At 40.8% G+C, this 19,896-nt stretch overlaps 1 protein-coding gene across 2 annotated transcripts in view; it reads left to right on the top strand.

Annotated features, from left to right (window-relative positions):
• Nucleotides 1-19,896, top strand: part of tmeff2a (transmembrane protein with EGF-like and two follistatin-like domains 2a) — a 153,744-nt gene that overhangs the window by 52,288 nt on the left and 81,560 nt on the right. For both annotated transcript variants that reach the window (XM_033618211.2, XM_033618210.2), the window contains exon 3: nucleotides 9,638-9,767. In XM_033618211.2, the coding sequence (XP_033474102.1) occupies nucleotides 9,638-9,767 (130 nt within the window). The remainder of the gene's footprint in view (nucleotides 1-9,637; nucleotides 9,768-19,896) is intronic.

The following is a 19,896-nucleotide window of genomic DNA, read 5'->3' as shown; positions in this document are numbered from 1 at the left end:
TGCTGTCGTTCTATCATCCTCCACCACTTGCACTTTTTCACCTTACATCCCTCTTACCTCCTCTACTCCCTCACCCTTCTGCCCCATCTCCTTTCTTCTGTCTCTTACACCTCCCTCCTTTTTCTCACGTCCTCCTCTTCAAACCTGCTTTTTCGCTCTGCATTCCCCCTACTCCTCTGCCTCCCCCTCCTCCTCCTCCCACCACCTGTCTTTGTTCCACCCCTGTCAGCCGGCAGTTATGTTGGACGCTCTGTGAAATCAGCGTTGGGAGCTGCTATACAGGCACAGAATGAATGATGATGGTTCTGCTTGTTTTGCAAGGTTGTTGTGTGTTGTGACCTGGTAAGGCACGGATGCCTTTTTTTGAACAAAGTGCTCAGACGGCGGAATGCGTCGGTTGCCTTGTGTGTACGTGTCTTTGTGCCTGTGCATGTGTGTGATGCACCGATCCCAGGCAGGTAGAGAGACAACAGGTCCTGGCTGCAGTCCCAAAGCTTAGCTTTTGGAACTTGGATGAAGACAGTTGAGTGTAGGCAGAACCACAGCAGCCCCTGCAGGAGGTTTGTGGAAATTCTGGTGACAAAAAACAGAATGGTTGGGAAGGGATGTGAGGATCAAAGACTAGAAACAAACTTAAATGCACACGAGACACTGCAAATGTAATTCTGGAGAACAGAATGTATGATCAGGTGCACTGAGGTTCACCTTGCATGGACACAGATGAATTCGCTTCTGTATTTCCTGTCAGTAAGCCCTTCCAGTCACACAGAAGAACACGAGCACACACACAGGACCATCAACACCTCTGCTGTCGCTGTGTTCTCGGTCGAGACGCCACACGACTGTCCAGGTTTTGTCACAGCAGAGGTGTGGGGCAGTGTCTGCGACTTTTGCAAAGCCCGAGCCAGCGGGCACATAAGGCCGTGCCATATGGCCCGGCGAATGCCCCCCCTCCTGCTCCCCTGTCTGCAGAGAATTGTTGAGGATCAAATTTTTTCACCTTCTGTCTCATTCACCCTCTCTCATTAACATACTTCATTTTTCCTCCTCCTGAATCTCCCTCCAAATGGCCCTGTCTGTCAAACACACAGCTCAGATTTTTGTCTGTTTTTCGCATACGTTGAGCTGACAGTCATCCGGGCCGACTAACAGTAAAGTGCAACAGCTGACAAAGCTTATATTAGCAGGCCGCCGACATCACACGCTGCTAGTTATCAAGGAATTCCAGGATCAAAGCTGCAGCGCCCTGACAGAGGCTATAACAAGAACGCCTTTGTCTCTATTATGGTCATGTGCTGTGTACAGAAGTGCTGTGTGAAGAAATGCGAGTCAGTTTGAAAGTTTGAAATCCGTAACCTCGGCTTGCTCTCCTCCTCACTGTCACGTCAAGAGAAGTCCCACATGAATAAATAAGAAACTTGGCAGATAGGTGTCAAAGTTTCTTCAACTAGAGTGGTTGAAGATCAGTTGAAAGATTCAGTCGAGATGAAGTAGCGCAATGTTTTATGTCTCGTCTTATTTTATGTTTGGCAATCTATTTCCGCCCCGTACCTGTCAAAGTCACTCACTTCTGGTCTGCCTCAACTAAAATATAAAAAGGATACACGCAGCGTGCTTTAAGAGGCCCATAAGACACAGGATCCTCCTTTATACCCACATATAAGTATTTCTGGGTGTGACTGTAATTTGCACACAGCTGCAGCCTCCGTCTTCTACCTCCTCTTAGAGAGACGGAGCTTTTAAATCACCCATCCTCTCATCACTCCTCTCCTTTCCGCAGGGGTGAGAGCCAGATACTGGGGAAGATCAAGAGATGAGGTGGGGGAGTTTTCACAGAAAAGAAGGCACTCTTAAAAGACACCCGCAGGGTTCTGCCGGGCAGCTTTCCCTTCCGTTGCATCATGCCTGGCATAAAGTGAGAGTCCCCAGGTTAAGAACAGCCCGAGCCAGATGGGAGAGAGTGTGAGAGTGAGGGGAAGGGGAGGGGGGAGAGACAGAGGGGAAGGATAGAGGATGGTACAAAAAAAAAAAAAATGTGCGGGCCCTGCAGTAAGCTATTCCAAGCGCCTTTGTGGGGTTGCCATTTTTTCATTCTCTCCCGCTCTCCTTTGAGGGGATTTTCTATTCCTCTCCCTCTCTCTCTGTCTGTGTCCCCATTTCTTCTTCTCATTCTTTTTTTATTTTATTTTATGATGTTCCTTTTTTTTTTGCCTTGGTTTCTTCAGGCACTGTGGTTCTTTTTTATCGTGCCAAGTTTGTTGAGCCAGGGTTCCATCTCTCTTCTCTTTCCCTCCCTCTCTCGCCGTCTGCATCTCACTTCTGTATTTTTCTTTACTTTCATTACCCCTCAGTCCCCTTCTGTCTCACTCTCATCCTTTTCCACTGACTTCTTTCCCCCCCTAAGCCCAATTTCACTCATCATGTTTGCCTCTCGTCTTCTCTACAGCCTCTTTCCTTCCTGCATCCCAATCCCTTTGATCAGGAGCCAGTGTGCAGTTTCTCTCTCCCTTCTATACTCCTCCTCCTCCTTTTACTCTCTTTGTGTGTATTCTGCTGTCTTACCCCTCAGCGGGTTAAAAACACTGTTCACACACTTGATCGTTATAATGCTCCTGGGCTTTCGAATCAATGGCGTGGTTATTTTTGCGCTTCTCCCCGCGGCCATCAGACCTTGTGTGCGTCTAAGATGACATTCTCACTAAGCCAACTGAATTTGATGTCATGTGCGAAAACAATGTGCAATCACACTACTGTTTTCAAGTCCTTTGCTTAAAGATCTCTGCCCACACTGTAACACCTAAATGATAGGGAAATGGCTAGATCTCTTCTTTTTGTCCTCGCTTGGTGGTCAAACAGCGAAAGTCAACCCCAGCAGCTGGTGAGGAGTGGGACAAACAGTCTGTGCTGCGCTGAGTCTCAGCTGGTTAACTCTCCGTTCAGTCCCCTCCTGCTCCCTGTGATCACACACACTATACTGTTGCTCCCAGTTTAGTTGTCATTTACATATTTTTTTGTCATCAGACCTGATCGAGCGTGATGATGATACGATCCCTGTTAGGAAGCTCCAACTGTTTCTTAAACCATATATTGAACATTTTCAGTTCAACTCTCATCTGACCTTTTTATTTAAAGAGAAAACTGCCAAGAGGAAGGTGAAGATGACACGATTTTAAGTTCACATACAAGCTTTGGATTGCTTAAGACAATGGTTTAAAGTTATCATTCAAATTTAGTTTATTTGTTAAAAAAATGTTAAATAAATACCAAATGGTTATCAGAGAAAGTCCACTGTTGAGTCCACTGAGGTGAGACCCAGTCACTGGTTTGCAAGTGACAAATAGGTCTCCAGTCTTTGAACTCAAGACCCAAGTCCAAGTCCTAAACTTTGAGTATTGAGTCCTTAACAAATCATAATGTGCTTTTGACCAAATGTGATGCCATTTTACAACAGAGAAATCAGATATTAAAGTTACTGAAAACAGAACTTAATCATTAAAAAGCAGGGCTGACATTAACAAGCACCACAACAGAACAGATTTTGTATGTTTCTGTTCTGTCTTATATTTATTTAATCTCATAATGGGAAAATAACTGTAATGTTCTCTTTGCAAAGTTTTGATAAATTTTCTTTAAGAGTATTCTCCCTTTGAAGTGGGTATGGGTGTGGGTAATGTTTTATGTCTAAATGAAAATGAAAAAGACAGTAGTTGATTCTGGAAATGAAGGGAAATTAATTTATTCGTGGCACAGATTTTAAATAACATACTTTGAATATTTGGGTTTGGGGGAATATATGAGTCAGAAGGCTCAAATCCAAGTGAAGATATGAGTCAATGATGTTGAAGTCCAAGTTAAGCTGCTTTTTTGATTTAGTCAAGTAGAGTCTAAAGTCATCAAATTTGTGACTTGAGTCCGACTTGAGGTCAAGTCATGTGATGCGAGTCCACACCTCTGCCACTAGACCTGGGTGGAGTCTACTTTTTCATGCCTTCATACCTTCCTAACCAATCATCGATGATTACAGTATATATGACAGTATTTGTCTTTGTATCTAAAACTAGATTAACTACCTTTTTATCTCATCATAAAACACACTTCATTTAAACATGACTAATAAATAAACTTAAAACCGTCTAAGTTAGTCACTGTTTAAACAATCACCTACTCTGGCATGGTTGAAATAAATCCGTAATTCACTTAGTAAACTGTGCCAGCTCTGCCACTGTTTTTCCCAGCTCTCTGGCCAGCATTTCACTAGTCCTGTAACATTATCCCCACCACACCCAGGTTCCATCTTTCTTAACTCAGCTGCCTGTTCCACCAGTAGACAGTGACCTCTGGTGACAGATGCTGTGCACTACATCACCACAGCATCTCCTTATCCGTTTAATAGATAAAGGAGCATCTGTATTTTTGACAGCGTTGAAAATATTACTGTCAGGATTTCTAAATAACCTGGTATACTGTAATTCTATGATATTGCCCAAGCCTGGAGTCTATCTCAACAAACCCACCTATGTGAAGTATCAGTTGCGGCAATGAAGTTAAAATTAAATAAATAATTAAATTCAGTGCTAAAGAACGTTAGAACATTTATTTATTTTCAGTGTTTTCATGCAAGAGTTCTGAACAACACCTGAGGCTTTGCTGTTATGACCAGTTTAAGCAATGACTGTGTGTTTTGCTGACCTGTAGAGTCTTCACCCAATAGGATAGTTTAAACTGGTAAGGTAGAATCATATGTTTATGAGTACAGTGGTGCTGTGCAGGGATCTAAAGAATGACTGGACTGAAGCTCCAACACAGAGGAGAATGGGTTATTTGTTGTTTTGACAAGTTTTCTTTTTAATGTTGTCCATTCCTTGTATGCAGATACAGTAAATGTCTGCCTGTGTTCCCTTTGTCCTTAGTGCCAGTGTTATAGTTTGTCCTCCTCAATATTCCCATGCTACCTTTCAGTGCAGTTTATGAAAACTGCAGCTTCTAAATGCTGCCTGAAAAAACCCTGCGACTAGTAACTTCTGTGCTACTGCACTGAAATGTTACTTAAATCACTATTTAAAGGTATAAATTACTACTATGCAGAGCAGGATTACGCCATTGTTTTTAAAGTTCCCTTTCCCCCCGTCCACTCTAAAATTTGAGGCAGGCATTTTCAAATGTATTTACTCTGGTGGATGTTTTCAAACGGTTCAGATTTGAGGCTTAGTGTGAGTCGAGAACCAAAATAGAATGAGGTAGATACAATTTCATGCATGCTTAGTGTGAACGCAGACTCTGCCTGTATCTACTGTGTTGCAGGTAATGTATGTGATGTGCCGACACAAACATACACAGGCTCGCACTTTTGTTAATGCCTTCCTGTAATGATGTGCTTTTGTGAGAGCCTGTAGCGTTCTGCGAGGTCACAGACAGATGATATGGCCCAGAGAGAACAAATTTCAGGTCAATCCATTAGAGACTTATAGGGGAACAGAAGTGGAGACAAAGAGCCATGAGCTCCTTAGCCTCGGTCCTGTGGGAGCTCTCAAACGAGCCCCTTGTCCTTGTGATGTCACACCCAGCAGGAACACATTTTCACACATTGCCCATTTTTCAGCACATTTAAATTTAATCAGGTTATGGGCTGTGACCACGGAGCGACAATTTCTCTGGACCGTCTGATAGCCATTCCTTCTTCCCAGGGAATAGAAGGGAATATTTCTCAATTGAATAATCACGTTTGTTATTCCTGCAGTGTAGCAAAGGGGAATCAATATCAAATCAAATTAATATCTCTCCTCTGCAGCCCCAAAAAAATGAAAACTAAGACTCGGTGCTCCGGTGCCATCAGTCATCTGAAAAATCTAAAGTTGCTCTGAAGCCAACAAACCATGTGGGGAAATGAATGAGTAATGTTCTCCCGTATCTCAGCAGCTATTTTGCTCAGTGCCCTTGAGCAAGTCACTTAACCTGCTGCTGCTCCAGTGGAGCAACACCAGAGGTGAGCAGCAGTAGATGCTGGCCATTTTTTTGAAGACATATGCAGCATGAATATGACGCATTAAAAACAACGTGTAACAAGAATGTGAAACTCGAAAAGTCAGTTAATCTGCTTCGTCGTGACTGTGTGGGTGTGGTTTGATCAGATTTGTTATCAGATTCTGATTCATATGTTGCTAAAATCTGATTGGTGCAGCTTTTCCCAACTGAGCCCTGTCCACTAAAGCAGTGAAAAACAAAACTGTGGGATCCCATCACTCACAGTGAGAAGCTGATTAAGAAAATATGTTTTTACGGCCTTTAGAATTGTGATGTGATTGTAATTGTGGTGTTATGTCAGTTCCATAATTGAATACAATGCTGACGAGGCAAGCGGCCAACCGTTCTTTATAACTGAATGTGGATAGCCGGTGATAAACACATGTACACCCTGTAAATCTCCAAACTAATTTATAGATCTGTCAAACCGCCAACTCTGCAGTCTGTTTCAATATGATTAAAGTATCCCAAATCTGGTCTTTTCTGTACAATTTAATTGCTGTATGTAGTCACTGAACAAGAGAAGAAGCACTGTTGTACACAAAACAGTGCTTCTTCTCTTGTTCAGTGACTCCCTGCAGATTGGTAATCCTTATTTTATTTTACAAGTTAAACCAAAAACCTTTTGCATCTGTGCTATCAAAGTGGGCTCAAAATATAATAAATAAATATAATATATTTCACACTGACAAAATATACTACACAGCTTACATTTTGCACAACATCAGACAAAAAACAAACATCAACCCTCTACATGTAATCACACATAATAATAAAATATTTTTATTTATATCCAATGTAGACCCAGTATGAATTACAACTTGTTCAGTTCGAAGTTTGAACCATAAACAATTTTAAACCACTGACTTTATACTGAAAGGACCTCTGATGGTGTCTGTCATAAGGGACTTTGCATAACATTTCATCTTATTTTTTTAAAAAAAATTTTTTACTACACATTCATACCCCAGTATTTGACAAACTTCATTGGTAGATTTCTCCAAATAAACAAAGGAAATGGAAGCTTTATGAAATTAAAAGGCAGTCTCATATCATCTACATATAGGGGTCATTAAGCGGACCTATTTTGTTCATTTTCAGGTTCATATTCGTATTCTGGGTTTCTATTACAACATGTGTGTATGCTTCAATGTCCAAAAAACACTTTCCCTTTCCCTTAGACAAACTGTGCATGACCACCTGTATCACCTTCAGTCTGAAAGGCTAAATTTTAGAGCCTGTCTCTTTAAGCCCTCCCCCCAAAAAAGCCCAGTCTGCTCTGATTGTCCAACGTCTCTGGGTCTTCTGTAGCTCAGTATCTCGGCTCATTCATTGCAGTCGGGGAATTACTGTAATTGAATTTTAACGTGAAAAATAATCACACATAAAAGTTTCCAAAACAAAATCTTTACAACTGGACATGTTCCAGCAGGAACATGGTCTGAAATCTGTGAGAAATTAAAGATTGCTGATTAACTTCAGCAACCAAGATCACATTTACTAAATGTTAGCATGTATCTACATGTAGTACTAGCCCTTTTTAGATAGGAATTGTGCAAATTTGCAGGAAAGCCCAATCAGTCTTCTTTCAGCATTGGAAGTATAAAAACAAAATCAGGGAGTACGGCAAGATGCGCCTACCTACTTTTGTTTATACAGAATGTGTCTGTTTCGGGGCAATGGGGGGCGTGAGCAAGTAGGCTAACAAAACGTGTAGCTCAGCGTGTGACGTAAACAGTGATGTGGGAGGGAAGCTGCGGCTGGTCAGTCCTTCTGCGATTCTCTCATAAGTTGGCCCGTTCCTCACCATCCCCGTCATCTGATGGTTAATGGCCTCTTCCTTTGCGAGGGCAAGGGGGGCGCACAATTACTTTTCTCCCCAGTTGCTCATCTTTACAGTGTCTGTCAGGTTTGCGTTTCCCTCTTGCTACTAGCTGCTCGTTAATTCCTGCTATCAGCTGTTTCTTGTTCATCCTCCGCCTGTGGGTCGCACGTGCAGCGTCATCAACAGCTCCTCCCATGCAGAAGGCCGCCTCGGTCTTTTTAAACTAAAAAGGTTCCTCCAGTATGACTACCGTATGAGGCGGAAAATTGGGCACCTCGGATCAACTTGCCAATCCGGCTCTGTGTGTCTAAATGCTCGCAGCTTGCCAGCAAAACGGCCCAACATTTGCGGTAAATCTGGCAGTGTAAAAGGGGCGAGTGTTTGTAATGTAAAAACTTGTAGACAGCTTGTATAAATAATGGATGTAGCTATCGTGACATCACCCATTGGTTTGTGAACTCCCGTTTTGAAGCCACGAGTCTGGTATTATGGCAGTTGCCATCTTCATTTTTCTGTAGCCAGAAGTGACCGTATTTGGGTGAGAGGCTAGAACTGAACTGTGGAGGAGTGAGGGGTGGATCTGATTAAGAAGTTGAGGACACTATCAGCAAACAGCCTGTCACTCAGAGCGGCCAGCCCTTAATTATGCATAACTTTAAGATGCGACAACATGTAAACGGGTGAGTTATATTAAAATTCACCCCCTGTACAGTTGTCATGAAAGGGGAAATTAGCTGTAAAGACTAAAAGCCTTTTTTGTACCAGGCTGTAAACATGTTTATTTCTGCAGTAATGTTGGCCATTTTAACATGGGGGCCTAAAGGGACTGACTTGCTTCCGGAGACAGCCTCGAGTGGCCGTTCAAAGAACTGCAGTTTTTGGCACTTTTATGTTGGCTTCATTTATCAGCCCTGGAGGTTGCTGCTTGGCAGCAATGTGCCTGGAGCAGACGAAATCTGTCACAAGCTGACGTCAGCTTGTCTCAAAAGTAGGAAATAAGATTTGAAACAGAGCACAGAGCAGTCTCTGAAATCTGAGGTTTTTGCTAACAGGGATTAGTTTTCCATGAGTTTACCTCATTATTTCAAACTTTGGCTACCTTTAATACAAACATCTGACACTGTAACATTATACACATGGTAGAAAATAAGGAAAGGCATTAAAGGTCTTTTGTGAATGTTGACACAAATGGTTCCTTTCAAGTTGTTGCATTTTATTTTGACTTTCCCTTTTTCAGTGTATGCTGTATCATGTATTCTTTATAAATCTGTGGATTATATTTGTCCAGGGTTTCAAACACATTTTTCTCAGGCCACCTACCACCATATAAACAATATCAGCAGTAACAGAAAGTTTGCTGAAACAGCCACGTCCCCTCCCAGTCCCCCCACCCTGGTCACCGCCACACATAGAGTTTAATTCTGTGGGAAACACTGTTGTAGTTGAGAATATCTCTCTTTTCCATTTGGAAAGGGTACTCTAGGGTCAACAGTGAAACTGGCAAAATGCAAATATAGATAAAATATAGAAATAGACACATTTGTTTTCTAAAGTTGCATTAATGAAATGCTGTGCTGTGCTGTGCTCACACACAGCGTACGATTAAGTACCTAGCAGTCTTAAGTGAGTACTTACTCTGTCAAGACAATGACATCTACCCTGGAAATCTGAATATTGAATGAACATTCAGATTTATTTTAGGACACACTCTCAGTGGGTTTTTACATGACTTCAATATGACCTCCACAGCTTTTTATTCTAATCTTCTTACCCATGTTCTCCTCTCTGCAGTGCAACAATGACTATGCCCCGGTGTGCGGCTCCAACAATCAAAACTACCAGAACGAGTGTTTCCTGCGCAGGGATGCCTGCAAGCAGCAGTCTGAAGTACTTATTATGTCAGAAGGCGCCTGTCCTGCAGGTATGTACATTTACATTAAGCGCCTACACAGATCTATAAACAAGCAAATACAAATTACACTCTCACACACACGCAGGGGAGCTCACCCCTGCAGTACACACATCATTTACACCGACAGAAAATACTCACGTAAGGAGGTAACACTCACTGAACATTTCCTGAATAGTTGTTTGTAAGCATGCAGATGATGTACAGCTAGGATGTTAGACATGCAAACCTAATCCAATATGAACAGTGCACATACAGTAGGTCAATTATCCAGGCTTATTTATTGTAATCATCAATTCATGCAAATGCTTCCAGTGGATCGGGATGGATAATTGCAGAGTGATGCATTACTTCAAAGGGATGAGATGATGAAATGTATGTATGTATGTATGATGAAAAAATTGCTAGCGGTGACAGCCTGATGTAATTTTCCCAAGTTTAATGTAACAAGCACAACCACGATGACAGTGACAAGTATTCTCATTGAACAGATGAAGATTTCATCATAGCCACACAATGTCCTCACAAGGAAGTGAAGACTGCGTCGCTCAGCAGGCCTCTTGGCCAAATGCGCAGTGTTGAACAAGTTAATTATACAGTTTATTTAAATTTGGAGTGTTAAACAGAAAGTGGAAGGAAGCTTGACAGCTGTGACCTTTAGTTATGTAACATTTTAAATGAATGTCAAAAGGCATAAAATGCAAATACTTGCCAAATTGTCATAGGTAGTTACCGTAACACTGTTGCCAAGAGGCATGCTCAACAAAGCAGAAAATTGAATGGCTGAATCACACATCATCTTGATGGCCATTTCATTCTTTTCTGGGAGGTTTCTTTTTCTTTTATCTCCTTCAAAGAGTACTTGAATTAATTCTGTAAGGGATTCACTGAAGCTGCTTTCTTGCTTTTTTTTCCCCAAACAAATACTCAGTACACTCATACAGTATATGCCAAAACACTTGCAGTCCTTAACTGTGGTGCAAAAATCTAGCTTTAGTTTGTGTCTGACTCGGCAGATTCTGGAGAGTGTTTATTTAGGGAATACCCAATTTTTCAAGAATATTGTTTCCTTTCCAACGATGGCATCGTCTATTGTTTTCATCTTTCCTTTAGCTGGGAAGGAAAAGCACTCTGTGTAATTATCTAACATAATTGGGATCGCTGTTTGCTGATATAGTTTGGTGTTTAAGCTGCTGAGTGGGCGTCTTTGGTTGGAAAAGGTCAGCCACTTCATTAGCTGTGTTATGGAGACCAGTACTGCTGCCTCGGAGTACGCAGTGCCATAAAGTTAAAGGTTCTTGGTCATAAAAGGTTTGGAAATTCACTCTATAGGTAGCAGTAGAAATAAGCTCCTCATAAAATTACTACATTTTATACCAGTGACTGAGCAGAGGCAGGGATGTTTCAATAGGGACACCTAGTTTTTTTCACCATGAACTGCACCTGGAGCATGGCAGCTGAAACGACTGGTCTGGGATTGTTATAAACTCAAAAAAATTGAATAAAAACTACATGTGCCCAGTTTCATAGAAATGTGTGGAATGGACACTAAATCTTAACAATGCCTTACGTGGAAAACAATGCCAGTGAAAAGTCAGTGAGGGTCTTTTGTTGTGGTGGACACAGGAATTAAGTATAAAGAGCGAGAAAGTCTGTGAAAGGTGGGTGAACCAACCGTTTGTGTCCAGTGTGAAACCAAAAATAAAAGTAGTTACAGCCCCGTTTCCACCAAGCACTATGGTAGGGTTCAGTTCAGTTCAGAACTTTTTTTTTCTGTTTTCACTGTGAAAAGTTGGATGGTGCCAATGGAACTGTTCCGTCCCTTCTGTTGGGGTACCTAGCACACAGATCTGGTACTAAAAGGTGGAGATAGAAACACTGCAGTCCGTTGATTGGTCAATAGCAGATGGTCACTCTGCTCAGGGCTGAGTTGTGGCTGGTTTCTAAGCTTATGTAACCACTGTTCATACTGTGCTAAGTCTTACATATATCAGCAAAATATAACTATAAAATGAAAGGATGTTTTGCTGCCTCTCGCAGCAGCTGCAGACTGAGGAAAAAGAACTTAATTCACTGGCAACTTTTAAGGTGGAACTTTTACTTGTAATGTTACTCAATGCATGAGTTGATGACATGAATCCATCAGCACAACTTACATTTCAATAATATCAACAACTTTGACCATTCCATAAGTTTTTATTGTCTGTCTTTGATGACACACTCTTTCAGTAATGAGTGGATCTTCAAGCATTTAAAAATACATATTAATTTCCACCAGATTATGTGAACTGCAAATATTATAATCCTCACTCAGAGAACAAAAAAAAGTGTTGCAGAGCGTCATTCCTGTGGGCTCCAGCAACACCAAACCCCTGAGCTTGCCTGAGAGGGACTAAATGCACAAACCCGCTATTTTCAAATATCCCATCAAGAGGGACACTCAGCTGCAGTCTGTTCTATTTTGTTCTGCAAAAATGTCAGCATGCACCCCCATTCTGTGGACAGTACATGAGGTGCAGACTTCCCTCTTTCTTAACGGTGGTGAGGAAGTACAGCGAGTGCTGGATGGAGCAGTGAGTGACAACAAACCTGTCCACATTTTAGAGTACTGTTTGTAGTGTAAATGCTAAATGGACCGAGGGTCTAGGTACCATGTCTTAAGGGTTCCAAAGGTACCATACTGAAAGTATTTGGTGGAAATGGAACTTAAATGTAACCACGCAAAGTACATTATGTTTACGTTACTTTCTTCCCGTACATAGTTTTGTTTAGCCAAAACCGTGATCTATTCCTAAACTTATCCAAGAACTTTTTTGTTCTCTAAACGTAACAACAAAACTGCCACTATACGTAATAGACTTTGCATTGGCATTGTTTTCTTGTTGCCAGCATGACAATTTAACACGCTTCATTTGTGTCCAGTGTGAAACCAAAAATAAAAGTAGTTACCACGTAATGCGTCATTCAGAGGTCATGTCCATTTTCATGTGTTTCTGTGAGGCTGTGTTGGCGCAACACACCAAGTTATGTAAAATATACTGAGGCAACTAGTGCTCTTTTTTTGTCTCAGCCCTGTGCCACATGTTCCTGTTAGTTTTTTTTTTAGTCAAGCTTTAGGCAACGAAAAGTCTGAACATTTCAGTCTGATCTTAGTCAGAGAAAACGGGAACTATTTTACTGTACTTTTAGTCACTGAAGACTGCTATTCTTTTTAGTCAGATTACATTGAAAATTTTGGTCAGTCTAGTCGAGCCAAAACCAATAATTTTGTCAATGCCGTCTTACTTTGTTCCCATAAGATTTTATCTTATCATTATCTGATAAAAAAACTACACTTGTGACACCAGCACACATGCACACACACACTTCAGCATATAACCATCACATTTGTTTACTGATACAATACTCTTATTCTCTCTCTCTCTCTCTCTCTCTCTCTCTCTCTCTCTCTCTCTCTCACACACACACACACGCACACACACACACCCCTTGACCTGTCTTTAATATTCGGATATAGTTATAGATATAGATCGTCCTTTACAGAAACCACTGATCACTATTCACAACAACTATCTGTGGATAACCATTGGTTGCCAATAAAACACACTTATCCATGATATTTGTACACATACAAAAGCAGGCAGTGATTTTTTACTATCTAGTATTTATATCATTAGAATATGTGTAATTAGGCTTGACCTATGTATTGTGTATAATCCTATGAATACTAATCTAAATGGATGAGCATGTACTTCAGAAAAAGCATTCCCTCACACCCACAAAGGAATCCTTTATAAATCTACAAATTAGTGAGTCATGTTCTCAATAATGTGCTTTGTTGTGAATGGGTGAATCCACTGGCAAGGTGATGTTGGTTATTTCTGAGGCATATGTGAATCACTGCTTGGGCTAAGATGGTATTGCCGGCTCGAGTCGAGCAGTCGCTGACTCAGTTACCCTCAGTGACAGGCAGCAGGCAGAAGTCCATTAAAAGGCCCTTGAATGGGCTCAGCTCAGCATAGGGAACATTTGGAGACCGAGGTGGAAATGTTACTGCAGTAACAGCGGTGGTGTCTGTGTGGCAGCAGGCAGGACTGTGCACAGTCACATGAAATATCCAGCACTTTCTCTAAATTCCTTGTTTGTGGCTTGTGTGTGAGGTCCTTTTCATGACATGTGATAGCGTAAGCCAGTGTGTGTGATGTGGATTTGTGTATCTTTTGAAAGGGAAAGACATAGAGACCCCTTTCTTTCATGCAACAAGCAGTGCTTTTGAGAAGTTAATGCAGGGTTCAAACAAGGTTGTTTTTGTGGTGCAGTCTTCCGACAAACAGGCCATGACAGTGGTTCTACAGTATATGCTCTATTCAGCATCACGTTACACTCAGATGTACACTTTATTCTGGCATTTATTCAGAACAAGGCCACATCAGTGTTCATTAAATGGAGTCTAACTTACTTCCTTTTCTAAGTATAGCACAAATATTAATTTTGAGGTAAGTTTGCAACTTGAACTACTTTTAGTGTGGTTGTGTTCTTACATTTGGATGGGGAACAGTGGTAAGCTGCATGACATGGCAAAAAAAGTAAAGGGACAGTTTACCCCAAAATCAAAACTACATATTTCCCCTCTCACCTGTGGTGCTATTTACCAGTCTAGACAGTTTTGGTATGAGTTTCAGAGTGTTGGAGATATCAGCTGTAGAGATGTCTGCCTTCTCTTCAATATAATATAACTAGATGGCACTCAGCTTGTGGTGCTCAAAGCACCAGAAAAATACATTTGAAAATCTCAGCAGCAATGTCTCTCTCCAGAAATCATGACCCTGTTACTCAAGATAATCCACAGACCTTGTTGCCAACTGCCAATCATATCACCTTGCAGAAGGAAGTGTGTATCTACTCATGGACAAGAGGCTTGTGCTTGTAACAGCACAAGATGTAAACATTATTGGTGTCCTCCTAGGCTGAGCTATAACATTAGCAAGCTCAGTGGTGCTAAGTGAGCTAGCAGCAGAGGCATGCTTCCCTCTGCGTGGTGATACAGTTGGAAAGTGTATTTCGAGAGGAAGAAAGTAGTTCCTACATGACATGCTCGTAAAGTCTGTGGATTATCTTGAATCACTGGGTGATTATTTCTGGAAAAAGTCATTGCTGTTGAGTCTTTCAAATGTATTTATTTATTTATTTATTTTGGACGTTTGAGCGCTACAAGCCAAGTGCCATCTAGTTCCATTGTATTGGAGTGAAGGCAATTATCTCAATAGCCGATATCTCTAACACTCAGAAACACACACCAAAACAATCTAGATTGATGAATAGCACTACAGGTAAAAGGAAAGTAAGTAATTAAGATGTAACCTTGGGACAAACAAATAATTGATTAAAGACTGAAAGAAAAAATACTTTTACAGAAATTTGAAAATGAATGCAGCAAACAAAAAAACATATTGATAATAATAAAAACCCATTTTAACTGATTTAAACCTACACAGTTTGATACTTAGATCTGTAAGGACTTGATGTGATTGGACAACTACCATGGCATATGGAGGTTGAAAAAGCAAACTTAAGAGGAGGGAAGGTATAAACCACCTCTATTAAAGTTTATCTCCTGGTCAGAAATTGTATTGTGCAATCACTGGTGCCGTGTCCCAGTTCCATACTAGATACTACTTGTGTGCTACTTGTGTGTGAGTTCTACAACCCTGTGATACAAAAAGTAAATGCTACAAACCTGTGCTTAAGCATGTAAATCAAACTGCAACTTAGGAAAATCACTGCCAATTATACTGAACAAACAGACACTGCACTGAAACCTCTGACAGGTATTCACTGAGATTAACATTTAGTGACTGTGAAGGCCAAAGGATACCACTGACATCTCATTAAAGCTTTCAGTGAGTCCCGTGCAGTAGCTTCCAAAAGGTGAAAGGCAGTTTCATTTCAACAGCTTTCATTAGGAGATGGACAGGTTTGTGAAGAACAGATGCACTCATTAAAATGTATTAATTATAAGAAAATGTAATCATATTTAAAAAATGACATACATTTCAAACCAGTTAGCTATCATGACATAGCCAAATCCACCACAGACATACACCAATAAATGGATGCCGATCACTTTATTTTGGTTAAATTTATCTTATCTTATATAGATTTTGTATATCAACAGGAAATTGACAGTGATTAAAAAAAAAAGTTCTTAATATATTCAATCTGAACTTTTGAAATCTTTGCGATCATGAAGATATCTAAAGTTTCAAACGCTTGCTTTTTATTTGAAAGTTAAACACACGAGATTGCTGTGTGGGAGCTTTCTTACATAAGCAAGTGTTACACACAAACCTTTCATGTGGAAAAGTAGGGCAGGCAGCTTCTTCTGAAGAGTTTCCTCTTTGCTCTCTACACCACTTAGCCGTTTAGCTGATACTCTTGGCTAAATGAGTGCAGCAGTGGAAAATGTTAAGATACCACGAATACCAGTGATACGAGTAACTGACTGTAAGGAATGCAAGCGTCAAAACTACTTTACCAGAGCTGTACATGTACTGCCATAAAACCTTCCTTCTCTCTCTTGTTCCCTCCCTCTCTCAAGCTCTCCCTGTCCTCCTTTCCATTTCCATCTTCCAGAATCCCATTAGCGCCAACAGTACACAGTGTAATGGATATATGTCAGCCTGCCAGTGCCAATACTTGTTTTCCTTGCTGGGGTGAGAAACATCATGAAACAGGCATCTCTGGGGGAAAAACTCATACTCACACTCATATTAGTGGATCAGTGTAAAAAAACAACAACAGCATTGTTAATGTTGAGAAAACAATCTCTAGTAGTTTTTGCTTATATCAAATGATCTTCATCAGCACAAGAAGTTAAGGAGGCTTTCACATCAGGGACCCAGATTCAAGTACACTCAGCCTAACAGGGATTGTTCAGCTCTTTTGAAGTGGGGCCGTACAACATTTTTATCCATAGTCAGTGTAGTTGGCATGGCCCCAGTTTGGAAAAGCTGGAAGGAGTAGTGACATGGAAGCAAAGCAATGTACTGCTGTGAAGGAGTCAGCAACAAAACGTATTTTAGCCACCTAAAAAAAATGATATCGTTTTAAGTGTACGCTATATTTAGAATACCTTCACTGCTTAACTTGCCATCGGACAGCGATTTCCGATGGGGCACTGAAGCCATTATATCCCTCTTTTCAAAGACCAGACTCCATTGAAATAAACAGTCACTTAACATCACTGACCACAGGAGTTGCTGGTTTACGTCTGCCTTGAACACTTATTTTGTTATTTTGTTTTATTGTGTGACTTTGGTGTTTAAAAGGGTTAGTTAAGCAAGCTGAAATATATATATATATATATATATATATATATATATATATATATATATATATATATATATACACACATGTATATGTATATGTATATGTATATATATATAAATATATATATATATACACACATATACAGTACAGGCCAAAAGTTTGGACACACCTTCTCATTCAATGCGTTTTCTTTATTTTCATGACTATTTACATTGTAGATTCTCACTGAAGGCATCAAAACTATGAATGAACACATGTGGAGTTATGTACTTAACAAAAAAAGGTGAAATAACTGAAAACATGTTTTATATTCTAGTTTCTTCAAAATAGCCACCCTTTGCTCTGATTACTGCTTTGCACACTCTTGGCATTCTCTCCATGAGCTTCAAGAGGTAGTCACCTGAAATGGTTTTCCAACAGTCTTGAAGGAGTTCCCAGAGGTGTTTAGCACTTGTTGGCCCCTTTGCCTTCACTCTGCGGTCCAGCTCACCCCAAACCATATCGATTGGATTCAGGTCCGGTGACTGTGGAGGCCAGGTCATCTGCCGCAGCACTCCATCACTCTCCTTCTTGGTCAAATAGCCCTTACACAGCCTGGAGGTGTGTTTGGGGTCATTGTCCTGTTGAAAAATAAATGATCGTCCAACTAAACGCAAACCGGATGGGATGGCATGTCGCTGCAGGATGCTGTGGTAGCCATGCTGGTTCAGTGTGCCTTCAATTTTGAATAAATCCCCAACAGTGTCACCAGCAAAACACCCCCACACCATCACACCTCCTCCTCCATGCTTCACAGTGGGAACCAGGCATGTGGAATCCATCCGTTCACTTTTTCTGCGTCTCACAAAGACACGGCGGTTGGAACCAAAGATCTCAAATTTGGACTCATCAGACCAAAGCACAGATTTCCACTGGTCTAATGTCCATTCCTTGTGTTTCTTGGCCCAAACAAATCTCTTCTGCTTGTTGCCTCTCCTTAGCAGTGGTTTCCTAGCAGCTATTTGACCATGAAGGCCTGATTCACGCAGTCTCCTCTTGACAGTTGTTCTAGAGATGGGTCTGCTGCTAGAACTCTGTGTGGCATTCATCTGGTCTCTGATCTGAGCTGCTGTTAACTTGCCATTTCTGAGGCTGGTGACTCGGATGAACTTATCCTCAGAAGCAGAGGTGACTCTTGGTCTTCCTTTCCTGGGTCGGTCCTCATGTGTGCCAGTTTGGTTGTAGCGCTTGATGGTTTTTGCGACTCCACTTGGGGACACATTTAAAGTTTTTGCAATTTTCCGGACTGACTGACCTTCATTTCTTAAAGTAATGATGGCCACTCGTTTTTCTTTAGTTAGCTGATTGGTTCTTGCCATAATATGAATTTTAACAGTTGTCCAATAGGGCTGTCGGCTGTGTATTAACCTGACTTCTGCACAACACAACTGATGGTCCCAACCCCATTGATAAAGCAAGAAATTCCACTAATTAACCCTGATAAGGCACACCTGTGAAGTGGAAACCATTTCAGGTGACTACCTCTTGAAGCTCATGGAGAGAATGCCAAGAGTGTGCAAAGCAGTAATCAGAGCAAAGGGTGGCTATTTTGAAGAAACTAGAATATAAAACATGTTTTCAGTTATTTCACCTTTTTTGTTAAGTACATAACTCCACATGTGTTCATTCATAGTTTTGATGCCTTCAGTGAGAATCTACAATGTAAATAGTCATGAAAATAAAGAAAACGCATTGAATGAGAAGGTGTGTCCAAACTTTTGGCCTGTACTGTATATATATGGAATTTCTCAATTGTGGGATCAATAAAGGTGTACATATATATATATATATATATATATATATATAAAATTTATTTTTTTCAGTCAGTTAGGAATTTCTGCAGCAAGGTAAAGCAGTGAGAATCTTCTAAATATAGGGTACACATTGACATTTACATACATTTAGCTGTTGACCCCATCCACAGCAGTACATTGCTCAGCTTCTCTATCGGTGCTCCTGCCTGCTTCTCCAAACTTGAGGCGTGCTGATTGACATCTATGTTATACACTGACCACGGATAAGTACCTCATATGACTTTGTTTGATTAGTGTGAATACTGTGCACCATACCCATACATGATAAGTCGATAAGTCGATCCATACCCAGGTCCACTTGAAAAGGTGGTCTAGAGAATGGTTCATATGTATTCAGGTACAGTTGGCATCAAGTGTGAAAACCAACTGTACCAAAACATGAAAGTGACTGCTATTTAACAAGTGGTAGTCGGCAAGTAGAGTCACAAAGGCATTTCTCAACACTGCTGGTGTCCTCTGATATCCGTGTATGTGCACAGCATATGCCAGTCCAATGCTCTGAACTGCACGGCCCTGGTAAGGGTGATAACGTAGGACGACAGGCAAGAGGATCATTCTTGACATTGTCTCCAAAATATGAACAATAATATGTATAATGCAAGGTCGCCTCTATTGTATGAGCTTGGGATTTTGCGACTGGCATGCTTACATTGTTGTAAAAACAAACAATGGGCACCGTATGAATAAAGTGTCCCTAATATGAGCAAGCACTTACATAAGTTTTATGGAATTGTAGATGCTACATTTTCCTAATTTTTTCTTTTTGTAGCACCGAAAGAAATATTGCGTAAGTTGGATTTAAATCATCACCTCAAATAGTTATACTTAACATCACTGCAAACATTACCTATTACCACCTCCAGCAGATGCAGAGCAACATCAGCATAAATTTTACAATGTATTTCTGGTCACCTGATGAATGTAAGTCCAATATTAACTCCCCTTTTAGCTCTGTTTTG

Source organism: Epinephelus lanceolatus, chromosome 14, assembly GCF_041903045.1.
Source record: "Epinephelus lanceolatus isolate andai-2023 chromosome 14, ASM4190304v1, whole genome shotgun sequence".
Taxonomy (NCBI): Eukaryota; Metazoa; Chordata; class Actinopteri; order Perciformes; family Serranidae; genus Epinephelus; species Epinephelus lanceolatus.
The sequence above is the reverse complement of the archived record's forward strand: the minus strand, read 5'-3'. Positions and strand labels throughout refer to the sequence as shown.